The sequence below is a fragment of the Oncorhynchus tshawytscha genome, linkage group LG09 (genome assembly GCF_018296145.1).
Source record: "Oncorhynchus tshawytscha isolate Ot180627B linkage group LG09, Otsh_v2.0, whole genome shotgun sequence".
Lineage (NCBI taxonomy): Eukaryota > Metazoa > Chordata > Actinopteri > Salmoniformes > Salmonidae > Oncorhynchus > Oncorhynchus tshawytscha.
In genome coordinates this window covers 22447158-22461070 of record NC_056437.1, presented here as the reverse complement: position 1 = coordinate 22461070, position 13913 = coordinate 22447158, and the positions used below count along the sequence as shown (strand labels likewise).

General features: G+C 41.0%; 1 protein-coding gene across 3 annotated transcripts; it reads right to left on the bottom strand.

The window, feature by feature from the left end:
• Positions 1 to 1157: 1157 nt before the first annotated feature.
• Positions 1158 to 12993, bottom strand: LOC112257591 (glycerol-3-phosphate acyltransferase 4-like). 3 transcript variants are annotated; one of them, XM_042326684.1, is made up of 14 exons: positions 12804 to 12980; positions 11502 to 11975; positions 8309 to 8378; positions 7904 to 8198; positions 7611 to 7685; positions 7413 to 7502; positions 5226 to 5319; positions 4858 to 4973; positions 4420 to 4475; positions 4174 to 4259; positions 3958 to 4086; positions 3691 to 3770; positions 3270 to 3536; positions 1158 to 1259 (listed from the first exon to the last, which is right to left on the bottom strand). In XM_042326684.1, the coding sequence occupies exons 2-13, from the start codon at positions 11664 to 11666 to the stop codon at positions 3272 to 3274; spliced, it is 1521 nt and encodes a 506-aa protein (XP_042182618.1). In that variant the 5' UTR covers positions 11667 to 11975; positions 12804 to 12980; the 3' UTR covers positions 1158 to 1259; positions 3270 to 3271. The 3 variants fall into 3 exon arrangements, with proteins under 3 accessions (XP_042182618.1, XP_042182617.1, XP_042182616.1); XM_042326683.1 differs by lacking the exon at positions 1158 to 1259 and having other exon boundaries at positions 2825 to 3536; positions 12843 to 12993; XM_042326682.1 differs by lacking the exon at positions 1158 to 1259 and having other exon boundaries at positions 2825 to 3536; positions 12804 to 12979.
• Positions 12994 to 13913: the final 920 nt, after the last annotated feature.

Genomic DNA, 13913 nt, shown 5'->3' with positions numbered 1-13913 from the left:
GGAGAGTAGGAAGAAGGTGAGTATTTATTTACAAGTGAATGTGAATGGGTAGATATATCCAGGTGGCGTAGCGGGCAGCGGTGGTGAGTTGATGGGAGTAAATAGGTGGATCCAATGGGGTAGCGGAATCCTCCGACGACCAGGCGGGAATGGGGTAAATGATCCGGGTGAGTAACTGAAGACAGAACAAACTGAGGTAAGTTTAAGGCAAGCAATACGTAAAAAACAACAAAACAAATTCTATCCAACTTGAGGCTGATACTCTGGCACAACATACTGTTCATGGCTAACGATCCAGCAGGGAATGGATGTCAGGTCCGGGCTTATGAAGAGGAGAGATGATGATCAGGACCAGGTGTGCAGATAGCTGATGGGATACAGGTGCGGGTAATCAGAACTCCCAACTGGCTACATTGCCCGGCAACCAGACAGGGTGCGTTCCAGGACGCCGGAAAAAACACTCCAGGACAGAACACAGGCAAAAACAGACTCAGGAAACGGGATTCGTGACATGGTTCTTCCATGATAGACAGAACAGATAAGGTTAACATTGATTCTATATGTGCACAGGCTCCACTGTGGGGGGAAAAAAGCATATTGTTCTCAAAAAGATTTTCAGCAGATGAGTCTTGCAAGAGTTACATTTAAAAAAGGAAAAATGTAACATTTAAAGAGGAGCTGGGTTGGAGAGGCATATGCTGTCACATACTGCAGTAACAGCAGAGGTATAGGCATCCTGATAAATAATAATACAAAATGTTCCCTTATATCCCAGCACATTGACCAAGAAGGCTGTTTTCTAATGATGAATTGTACCTTACATGGTGAAAAATACACATTGATTTCATTGTATATCCCACCAGGGGCAAATCTGGTGTTTTTATATAGAATTCAAGCTATTGAACAAAATATAAATGCAACAATTTCAATGATTTTACAGTTCATATAAGGAAATCAATCAATTGAAATTAATTCATTACACCCTAATCTATGGATTTCACATGACTGAATAGGGGTGCCCATGGGTGGACCCGGGAGGGCATAGGCCTACACACTGGGGAGCCAGGCCCAGCCAATCAGAAATATTTTTTCTCCACAAGAGGGCTTTATTACAGACAGAAATACTCCTGTTTCATTATCTGTCCGGGTGGCTGGTCTCAGACGATCCCACAGGTGAAGAAGCTTGATGTGAAGGTCCTGGGCTGGCATGGTTACACGTGGTCTGCGGTTGTGCGGCCGGTTGGATGTCCTGACAATTTCTATAAAATGATATTGGAGGCGGCTTATGGTAGAGAAATTAATATTAAATTAACAATTCTGGTAGACATTCCTGCTGTCAGCATGCCAATTGTACGCTCCCTCAAAACTTTAGACATCTCTTGGCATTGTGTTGTGTGACAAAACTGCATATTTTAGAGTGGACATTTATTATCCCCAGCACAAGGTGTAATAATCATGCTGTTTAATCAGCTTCTTGATAATCCATCCACCTGACAGGTGTGGCATATCTTGACAAAGGAGAACTGCTCACTAACAGGGATGTAAACAAATGCGTGCACATTTTTGAGAAATAAGCTTTTTGTGCATAAGGACATTTTCTGTGATCTTTTATTTCAGCTCATGAAACATAGGACCAACACTTTAAGTGTTGCATTTATATTTTTGTTCAGTGTATTTTGATACAATTATTAGTGGGGCTTATATTTAGCCTAATTTCACACACACTGAATTCATGACAATATTGTTCACTTTTAGAAATGCAATATATTTTACCATTAATTGTACAGCAAAGCTTATTTAGATAACATGGTAAGTCTTCCGTGTCATGTTCTCTATTGTCTAGGACTGTGACACATTTTGACCCATTATCTGCATATTTGGTCTGCTGTGGCTTTGTAACCTTTCCTCCTGTTTTCACAATATGCATAAATGGATCGTTCCACGAATTGAGTGCCTTTTGCCTCCCTTTGATATTTGAAGTTGTAATTGTGCACCAATAATGAAAAGCCTGTTATATTAAAGTGCTATTTAACATTAACAGATTTGTATTTGACTAAAGACTTGCTAAAGTGCCAAAAATCTGCATTTTGACATGTCCCTTGTGTTTTCCAGACTTCTAGTAGAATTTTATCCCACTTAACCCAAACATTTCTCCATCATTGTAAAGCCCTAGTTATTTTATTGCTTTGACAAAGTCATTTCTGAAGATTATTATTTACTTCATGCGATAAGTGAATAACTTACATTTGTCCCTCATTTTAGGGGCCACCCTGTTACATTAATGGAACTCTAATTTAAACTATTCCTTTTATGAAATATTTTCTCTAAAGAAACTATGACATCAAATCATAATGTAAAAGCTTTTTTGTTATTTTCTGGTGTTGTGTGGTGGGTGGATAACTGAATGTTTCCCCATAGATAGAGAGGGTAGAAATGTACAAATAAAAAATTAAAATAATTGTGATGAAGCTTGCATTCAATTGCCCATCCCTATTGCATACAAGTTATGGCTAATTTAAGATGAAAACTTCAATCCTGTTAAGTCAACCCCGTTACTTTAAAAGTTTCAATGCAGCCATTTTATCTCAATATCAAATAATTTCTGGGTAAAAAGTTTAATTGAAATTTTAATTGAAAACTAACAAGAATAGCTTCTTAGCAAAGGGCAATTTCTCAAGCAAGAATGTTGCTAAGATTGTCTGGGAGTAGTCTGAGTGGGGAGGGGAAAAGTAAAAATGTGCTGTTATTGGCAGGAGATTTGGCACCCTCTTTCTTGTTGGTCTATTCATTTACCTGTATGGTGATGTCACCATGGAAGGCCAAAACAGGCTGAAATTAATTTTATTAAGTTTAACATGTCCTCTTTATGATACATTGTTTTAATCAAGTTTTGGGGGACCTAATTGCACTACCTAATTGCACAAAATTACCCAAATATACTGGTCAAAATAGCATAAATACAAAGAAAATATTAAAGATAAATATTTAAATACAGTATTAAAACAGTTAACATTCATAAAATGACTGTGCATAGTGCAGCACAAACTCAAAAGTATGTGGCTTACAGCCTGTAGAAAATGATACTGTTTCAGTTGCACTACATGGTCTCTGAGTAGTTAATTGCTATTGAAATGGTCTCTGAGTAGTTCATTGTTATTGAAATTACTTTAAGGCTTCCAATCCAATAAATCCTCTCGTCTAGTGCCTCACCAAGACAGTGAGTGGGGCTCCGCTGACACTTAATAACCTGTTAGGAATGGAACCCCCACCCTCATTGGTCCTTCATTGGTGTCTCTGAGCCTCTCTCCTCCTCTTCTTCTTGTAGTCTCAGAGAGCAGTCTTCCAGTGGTCTGGGTGTGTAATCTTCAAGTGGTCTGTCTTCATTTTGGTCCCCCTCTTCTAATTCTTCTTCTTCATCTTCCTGTGGTCTGTCTTCACCTTGGTCCTCCTGGTCTCCAACCAGCACCTTGCTGTACAGCTTCTGCTGCTCCTCTTTGAACGTATTTTTCACCTTCCCTCGTTTCAGCCCTCCATCCCTTAGAGCAAACAGATAAACACAGGAAAGAGCCGTTTTGTACAACCCTCAACACGTACACTTGCAAGAATGTACACACCATGATAAACACACAGCTAGGAATCGTGCTAGACAGGATGTGTGTGCGTGTGAGATGCATATTCACTGAAACTCACCACAGCAGGTCCACCAGTCCTCCCTGCGTGGCGATGGCTGCTTTTACTCTGTTGGCAAACTGCACCGCATCCTCTCCCTCCTACGCAGACAACAGAGATGGCTCAGTCAGACAGTTAACATTGAGTCTCCATACCAGGATGGAGTTTTTGACTTATCACTGTCAGGATTATTTAGGTCTAGACCTTAGGGGATTCCCTTGTTTATAACTGCATTATACAAATCAATAATAACAACGTTACTGGGCTAAACCAAAACAAAGGCCACACCTCTCTGCTCATAGGTGGAAGGTACCAGACACTGCAGACGATGGCCCAACTGCTCATCATCCTCAGCAGGTAGTTGACCATCCCAAACTTACTGCTGTTCCAGAACGCGTCGCCAAACCTAGGGTCATACTGTCACAGGGAGGTCAAAGGGAGAGGGTTAGGTGGTTGAGAGAGAATAATAGATAAAACGGCAGTAGAGAGAGAGGGAGAGACTACCTTAATGGCCACAGGGTAGACAGTACAGCCTATCTCAAAGCTGCCCTTTTTGAACATCATCACTGAGGTATTGTTGATGCATGTGCCTGAGTGAGAAACACATTGTCACGCCGCATCATTACACACTCACACAGATCCGACATAGGGTGAATTTTCATCATCATTACAGCCTTCATTAGTTGCCATATCTCATTTCTATTTGAGCAGCACTCGATCCACCAGAAAAGGGTCCGTTTTCATACTAACCCTCTGGGAAGATGAGGATGGGGTGTTTAGTTTTGTCTGCTACATGATTGCTAAGCCTGGAAAATGAAAATACAGAACAGTGTAAATAACATGTTTATAACTAGGGATGGGAAAATTACCATATTACCGTATAACCGACGGTTATGAATGAAGACCGTCACGAAAATAAAATAACCGTCGAACAAAGAGCTGACTGAATGATCACAATTAAGAAGCATATTTCTATAGCAGCACATGAGGTGCGGAGTGAAGGAGAGGAGAAAATGTGCAACAAAAACCATCATCCAAACTTCCATGACCGTCACAGCGCTACTAATAATATAACTGTATTCACCACATTATAAGAATGCATTCGTTGCTTTTTAATGCCTTCGCCAAGTCTGACAATGAGAAATGGAAGGAAAGTATGGTTTCGGCAACATGCAGCTGCAGTATTACCTTTCGGCCACAAGGTGACGGTCTTTGACTTCAGATCTCTCAAACCAGATGTGGGGGCTGGATTTCACCATGGCTCTCTGGACTACCCCGATCAAACCACCATGGATCTGGCCAACCTGAGAGAGGAAGTGATGACTGAGTGGGAATCTTGAACTAAACATCTTGGCAAAGAATGGGTTATACATCTGTCTCCCAAGCGCCCCACATATTGCGTACTAGCATACACACACACACACACACACACACACACACACACACACACACACACACACACACACACACACACACACACACACACACACACACACACACAGCTTTAAACAAACAGACAATGCTTACTGTTACACACTAGGATTTACATACAGTACCATAGAATAGCAGCCATCATTGGCCAGGATTATGACGTCAATGGGAGTTGTGTGATTCGCCACACAGATGCCTCCATTCTTTGGTTTGTTCTCACTGTCGGCAGAGCAAAGAAACAACTGAATGAGACACATTAACAAAACCGCCTATCTCATAAAACTACCAACAACCAGTGTGTGCCACCCTAATTGACATACAGTGCCTAAAGAAAGTATTCATACCCCTTGACTTATTCCAAATGTTGTATTACAGCCTGAATTCCAACTGGATTACTTTTTTTTTTTTTTTAAATCACACCCATCTATCTACACACAATACAATAATGACAAAGTGAAAAAATGAAAACAGACATTTTTGCGCTAATTCATTGAAAATGAAATTCATTTTCACAACCCTTTGCTTTGACACTCCAAATGTAGCTCAGGTGCAGACAATTTCCTTTGATCATCCTTGAGATGTCCCTACAACTTGATTTGGGGCAGCAGATAGCCTAGTGGTTAGAGCGTTGGGCCAGTAACCAAACGGTTTCTGGATCGAATCCCCGAGCTAACAAGGTAAAAAATCTGTCGTTCTGCCCCTGAACAAGGCAGTTAACCCACTGTTCCCCGGTAGGCCGTCATTGTAAATAAGAATTTGTTCTTAACTGACTTGCCTAGTTAAATAAATGTTAAATAAAAAAAATATATAAAAACATTGGAGTCCACCTGTGGCCAATTCAATTGTTTGGACATGATTTAGAAAGAAACACACCTGTCTATATAAAGGTCCCACAGTTGACAGTGCATATCAGAGCAGAAACTATACCATGAAGTCTTGGGAAATGTCTGTAGATCTCTGAGATAGAATTGTGATGAGGCATATATCTGGGGAAGGGTATAAAGCAATTTCTAGAATGTTGAATGTTTCCGAGAGCAGTGGTCATTGGGAAATTAAAAAACATATGGAATTACCCAGACTGCCAAGAGCTGGCCGTCCGACCAAACTGAGCAACCGGGCAAGAAGGACCTTGGTCAGGGAAGTGAACAATCTGTTGTTGCTAATGTTAGCAATCAACCTGCTTCAGAGTGAAAAAGACCTTAGACTGGGGTGAAGATTTACTTTCTAACAAAACAATGACCCCAAGCATACAGCCAAGGTAACACTGGGATGGCTTTAGAACAAGAATATGAAAGTCCTTGAGTGACCCAGCTAAAGCCCAGACCTGAATCACATAGAAAATCTATGGAAAGATTTGAAGATTGCTGTTCACTGCCACTCCCCATCGAACTTAACAGAGCTTGAGAAAATCTGCAAGGAAGAATAGGAGAAAATCCCCAAATCCAGATGTGCAAAGCTGACACAGACATACCCAAGACAACTCAAAGCTGATACAGACATACCCAAGACGACTCAAAGCAGATACAGACATACCCAAGACAACTCAAAGCTGATACAGACATACCCAAGACAACTCAAAGCTGATACAGACATACCCAAGACAACTCAAAGCTGATACAGACATACCCAAGACAACTCAAAGTAGATACAGACATACTCAAGACGACTCAAAGCTGATACAGACATACCCAAGACGACTCAAAGCTGATACAGACATACCCAAGACGACTCAAAGCTGATACAGACATACCCAAGACGACTCAAAGTAGATACAGACATACTCAAGACGACTCAAAGCTGATACAGACATACCCAAGACGACTCAAAGCTGATACAGACATACCCAAGACGACTCAAAGCTGATACAGACATACCCAAGACAACTCAAAGCTGATACAGACATACCCAAGACAACTCAACACTGATACAGACATACCCAAGACAACTCAAAGCTGTAATCACCACCAAAGGTGCTTCTCCAAAGTATTGACTCTGGGGTGTGAATACTTATGTCAATTATTATTTATTTAATTTCATGTTCAATAAATGTGCTAACATTTCTAAAAACATGTTTTCACAAAATCTATTTAAACCATTTTGAATTCAGGCTGTAACACAAAATATGGAATAAGTCAAGGGGTATGAATACTTTATGAAGGCACTGTAAGACTGGCTTTGAGCTCAGTACAAGATAGGGTGGTGAGTCACTAAATGGGCAGAAAGCTGTGACAAAATACAGTAGGTTTGTGTCTCTGTTGTCTGAGCTGATGTTATGAACACTAGCCAGTGAGCATTTGGTTGGTCTACAGTACCTGTTGTGATAGGTGATGATGGCAGTGAGGGATCGGACACAGATGCGATAAGACATCAGATGAATCTTCTCACTGAGGTACGTCCTTAACCTGAGGAGATCAACACACTGACAATAAGGCTTTCACCAACACAGAATCTTCTTGTAGATAAGGTACTGTAAGTTTGTGGTAATTCTGAGGGTGTTGGTGGAAACGTACCAGCCGCTTGGTATGAAGCCCACTATGGTAGTCAAGACCACAAGCAGACCAATACCAGAGGCTGCCAGAGTAACCCTGTAGAACACAAAACAGTCCACCACATATCAATTTTGTTTACAACAAAAGTTGTGATGTGCAAAACCCACAAAAAAATGGTCTTTCATGCTAAATAAACACAATTCTTATAAATCTCATTTGTAGACATCTTGATGTCCACAACAGCTCCTTGTCGGCCAATAACTAGCAAAGACGTTTCCTGCCTTAGATGCTGACCCTGACTCTTGACCTCTGACCTGAGTGGCAGCAGGAAGCCATAGCGGATGAAGAGACCCAGTCCCCAGAGCACGCTGAGTCGCAGACTGATGTGGCGGGCGTTAAAGTTGCTGCGGGTCAGCAGGTTCCAGGACTCCAGCTCCTGAGCAGAAAAGCGCTTGGTCACCTCGTCATCCACGATGCTCTCCACCCCCCGCCGGCAGAAATACATGATGTCCGCCATCTCAAACTCAGGCTCAGAGCTCAGAGTGGTGCCGCTGGCACGGAGCTCCTGGATCTCCTGCTCCAGAGAGGACAGTTCTTTAGCTATGATACCTGAGACAGAGAGGGAGTGAGGGAGAGGGATGGAAAGAGAGACAGAGTTAACACAACAACAGATACATTGCCATTCCCATAAGTGAGAGATGTACATTAAAAGGTCATACCATTACTATAGGGTTTATAAAGATGTTGATTCTTCTCCTTTGCGCCTCTCTCCATCCGCACAGTAGCCCACTAAAAAGAGGGGGGGTATCATACATTAGTTGTACATTAACTTTAAACCATTAATTCTATCCCAAAGGTATTTATAAGCCATATTCTATAGCTTATGACATTTATATTCATAATTCTTATCATTTGATGAGAATAAATAATTTCTCTGTGCCAAGATATCGTCATTCATAAGCCTGAAGGTGCATCACAGATAGTCTATCGGACCAGACTGTATCTCCTAAATGATTATGTTAGCCTGGCCTAGCAAGACTACATCACATGGTACAACTGACAAGGAGTCAAGAGCTGAGTAAGCAGATCCACAGAGAATAGGAACACAACAGCTATCTTAGACAGGCCCATAAGCATGAAACAGGCAGCCTGGAGTATTTGGGGGGCATGTGGTTTCCCCTGAGGGACAGACTGAAAACAGCCCACAGCACTGTATGACCGCAAAATTTGTTCACTGTGTCTTTTATGGGTCAGCAATTAGCAATCAATATAATTACAGTAGCTATGCTTCAAGTTGGCCAACTCAACTATTTGTGGCTCCCATAATGTAAACAGTGCCACCTGCAAATACCATGTCACTGCATGTTATACACATAACCACAGAACACATATTACAGAGCAGTGTACCTCTCCATGTTATTGTATATTAGGAGGTATGGACCCGGAAGGACTCGAACCATCCCAATCATTTTTTAAAAATATTTTACATTTAACTAGGCAAGTCAGTTAAGAACAAATTCTTATTTACAATGACAGCCTAGAAACAGTGGGTTAACTGCCTTGTTCAGGGACAGAATGACAGATTTTTATCTTGTCAGCTCTGGGATGTGATCTAGCAACTTTTCGGCCCAACACTCTAACCACTAGGCTACCTGCCACCCCATAAAAAAGAAGGATCCGAACGGACCCGAGGACAATCAGACCCGAACCAGAAGTGGTCAGGTCTATTCGGGTCTATCAGCTGTGGTTACATAGAATTTGGACCTGCTCAGGTCCCGGGCCGGGTATTCAGGTTCGGGTGGACCAGTGAAGACTACTGTATATCCCTTCCTAAACCATTTCCTCCACATTTCCTGTGGCTGCCCCACACCTAGGCCTAATTCACTCATGATTTCCTTGAAAAGAACCTCAATCCTGTGTTTGAATGTGTAGATTATAATCATATTGATATGAAATCCCTAGTAATTTGAAAGTGCAATGCTGCTAGGCTAATTCAGCACTTACAGCCAAAGGCACTGTGACATGCCCCTGACAGATGCAACAGGTTGATGTCAAATGTCATGTGGTAGGGGAGAACCAAAGACCACACACACACTGCCACCAGAGGACACATTTGACAAATCCACTGAGGGTAGTGGTCTCTCGTGCTCACTTTAGTGAATGAAAAATAACATTTTATGAATTGCTCCACAGAACAATGTCTATAATGCCATTTATTGTCAGTGAAGTTGACTGACCACATTAGGGGAAAAAAGAGCCAAGCTGAGGTGACTAGTCTCTCCACAAAGCCGATCAGACACAACCTGGGGTGTAATAAGGGCAGCTATTCTAAATTGAGCCTTGCCTTAGATGAACGCCCCTTACTGCTAAGCGAATTCAAAATATAGGCATAGTTCAAGTTCATATATTAAAACTGGAATACAATTACTTTGTATTAGAGTATGAAAGTCGCCTATCAACGTTTTTCAAAAATATCTCGAAGCAGGCATTCACTAAGGGCCCAATTCTGAGTTAGGAATTGATGCCTTTTCTACGCACTTCTCAGTAGTTGGTATTCAGACTTACTTTATTCAGTCGCGTAACACTCTCTTGCGCGCTCTGAATAAATTTCATAAACTATTGAAAACCCTCCCATTTGCTGGCCAACAGATTTTCTCGTGTAGTGTTTATTCAATAGGGTTTTCAGGACTTTTATCTTAAGCCATCCTTTTATTAGAAACATACATACACACAAGAATACACACAAGAATACTTACACACAAGAATATATCGACAGAACGGGTTCTGAATTTTAGGGATCAATTAAAGAAATACATCTAAATATATGCATATTCGTCTCCGTTTCAGCACCAATTGGTAGATTTAATTTGTAGATTATTTAGGTTTAGGAAAGTATTTATGAATCATTAAAAAAAACAGGTTTGGAGAGCCTTTACAAACAAAAGAAGGAAAACGGTGGTTTGATTCATTCAGAAAATTTCCACATTAATTTCTTCAACCCATGGTAATGTTGGAAGATTAGTGTAGATATAATTATAATAGAACAGTCTACAACAGTATACCCTGTTACCCTTGTCAACTGCCTGCACTAAACATGGCTGTGTCATCACACGGTTACAAGTGTTGCGCCATGCGTCGGGTTCAGACTGTTACGGCTTGGTCTGCGCACCACTCCATTACGATTTAATTAGCCTGCAATAACAACAGGACCTTACCGTAGTTCAGAGAGGAAACAAACGAAGGTAAACGAAACAATGTAATTAAATAGAATGATAATGTAACCTATATCAACTGAAGGGAACTAACAGTAAATTGGCAGTTGAATATGTGTGGTTATTAGGCCTACTGACGGCCGATACTGATAGTGGCTAATATTTAACGTGATAGAAATAGGAAAAAGAGAAAGTCGGGGGTAGCCTGTAACTAAGACACTTGAGTGACCATCCCTGCAAGTTAAAAGGCTGTACAATTTAAATTTTGCATAATGTCACAGCATTTCATAAACTTTACTGTGGGGAAGTTGATCTGTTGCTATGCTTCAGTTTGCTTCCATATGACTGGTTTCACATGTCTCCAGCGATTATAAGGTCAAATAGACCTAAAACAAGTGTTATTTTTATTTATAATTCCCTTATCCAAACTGATTACTCATTTAACTAGCTCTTATCAAGTTGTAAATTCCAGTGCATGGAGAATGGTGGTATTTATATCAGAAAAAATAAAGATGCTTTTTCCACTTGGACATGGTAGTTTCGCTAGATCTTAAGCATGAGAAAAGGTGTGTAAGTTCAAGGTCAGAATACGCATATAGAGAAAAGTGCATAAAAAATGGAATTTCTTTAAACATCCCATTTACGCACGCTTAAGTAGAGTCGGAATCGGACCCATTGTGACAGTGTGAAGCGAACTCACCTCAAAGACCTTGAGAAGACTCTTCATGTACAGTCTGCGGATCCCAATGGACACTCCAAGGACGGCCGGCACGACTATGACTAGCAGCGAGCTGAATCCCACAGTGAAGGATATGCCAAGGACTATACACAGCAGGTTATCAAATGGGAGGAGGAACCAGCCCATGTTGGCCACAGGTGAAGCCGGGGCTGTGGTGCAGTGGAGTGGTGAGGGGATGTGGCAGGGAACAGGGAGGACTGATAAAGGACTAAAGAGAAGTCCAGGACCAAGACTAAGGCTGCAGATTAGTCCTCTTGTCCCTTTATAGCCTCAGCTTCTGAAGCCTGCACTGAAACAAGGGCTTCATGGGCACATTGGGCCTGGGGAAGCTCACGTCAATGTCTAGGAGAGCAGACTGATCTCATCATGAAAACTATAATAAAGGATCCAGTAATGTCAGAGCATCCAAAACTTCAGTCCTCAACTTGATCCATCCTTCAAAAGAAAAAGGAAAATGGTAAACCACCAGTCTGTTTGTATAGGTTGTTTTTTATGGTTCCTTTGCAAAAGGGATGAGACTGCCCTGGAAAAATACAGATATTGGTGTAGCTATCCTGTATAGTGAAGGCTGGTTAAATAGTTAGATGTGGGACACAACTGATGTTCAATTGCCATGTTAACTGAACAGTTAGCTAGCTCAGTGTTATAATGCTCTTACACAGAGTTATTAAACGTCAGTAGATACAGTACATAACTAGTAGAGGTCCCATATGGTGCTGTTATAAACAACACAGCAACAGCTGGTTAGCAGCTTACTAAATTGCTAGCTAAGTAGTGTTACCTAGCAACCATCACTGATCTTTCCCATTTGGACAATAGATGCAGAACACACAGAACTAGTTCGAACTCAGAAAATCTATTGTTACAAAGCAGATTTACTTGTTCACATTTAGATAGCTAAATATATCTAAAAATAGCTATCTAGCTAGCTAACATTACAATCTTGAAGCTAGCTAGCGAGCAAGTTAGCTAACTAAGCTGCTTACTAGCTCTCGAAAACCCTTCTCCGTATGTAGCTAACGTTAGGGTTTTCTGCCATTCTCCTCTGTCAGAGCGTCTTGTGTATGTGCTCGGGAGCGCACTGAATTTACAAACAATCTGACAACGCTCTAAATTTACGAACGACCGAGAACACACTGGCACACAGGAGGCAATTTATGAACGCAACCTCAGACGAGCGTGCTATAATAATAATAAATAATTGCAAAATGTGTCGTTTAGCAAACAGTAATGATGTCCAAACCCTATTGCGATTATACTCACAAAATATGCAAATTACTTCTTCAGAGTGTGTTTACTCACTTCTTTTTAACTTGGCGGGCTCCAACAAGGAAAACGTATATGAGAAACTCATCATCAATCATTAGCATGACTCCCTCCCTGTCTGCAATCATCGACCTCATACTGCGAGCTAATCCTCTCTGTTTAAACCTGAGTCTGGTCTGCAGTGCCCCGAGAGGGGAGGGGGGGGGGTTCAATCTAGTTTTAACGTCTATGCTCAATGCAGAAGTTCCAGGAGTGGCCCTGCTCTTCATTCCATCCTCTCTGGTTCCATATATTTTTGTTACGTTGTACCCTCTGTCACTAGTAGCATAGGCCAGAGATTTGCAAGGGGTCCACGATTTTTTTGTGGTTAATTTGTGGAAAAATTTGTGATTTGTATATGTGGTCAATTATATTTTTTTATTAGTATCCTATCTACAACAGAATAACATCGTGGATACCATTTTATGTCTGTGCTTCCAGTATAAGGGAAGTTCTAGGTAGGTTTGCGAGCCAATCCTAACTAGTGTTAGCCAAAAATATATATATATATTATTTCACCTTTATTTTTACCAGGTAGGCAAGTTGAGAACAAGTTCTCATTTACAATTGCGACCTGGCCGTGATAAAGCAAAGCAGTTCGACACATACAACAACACAGAGTTACACATGGATTAGTACAAACATACAGTCAATAATACAGTACAAAAATAAGTCTATATACAATGTGAGCAAGTGAGGTGAGATAAGGGAGGTAAAGGTTTTTTAAAAAAGGCCATGGTGGTGAAGTAAATACAAGTAAAACACTGGAATGGTTGATTTGCAGTGGAAGAATGTGCAAAGTAGAGATAGAAATAATGGTGCAAAGGAGCTAAATAAATACAGTAGGGAATTTCTTTTCGATACTGTCGCAAAGCTAACTAAAAAGCAGCATTCCCCAAGTGAGGATGGCTTTCACTTCAGCAGTAATAAATTCATGAACTTCTTTGAGGAAAAGGTCCTGATTATTAGAAAGCAAATTATGGACTCCTCTTTAAATCTGCGTATTCCTTCAAAGCTCAGTTGTCCTGAGTCTGCACAACTCTGCCAGGACCTAGGATCAAGAGAGAC

Bases quoted from the DNA above. Each gene is read 5' to 3' on its own strand.
- LOC112257591 (XM_042326683.1), bottom strand. From the start codon at position 11,666: ATGGGCTGGTTCCTCCTCCCATTTGATAACCTGCTGTGTATAGTCCTT. The intron at 7,686-7,903 runs GTCAGAGGTCAA...TGTGTTCTACAG, and splicing joins GGCTTCCTGCTGCCACTCAG to GGTTACTCTGGCAGCCTCTG. The intron at 4,087-4,173 runs GTAGTCTCTCCC...TCCCTGTGACAG, and splicing joins TCTACCCTGTGGCCATTAAG to TATGACCCTAGGTTTGGCGA.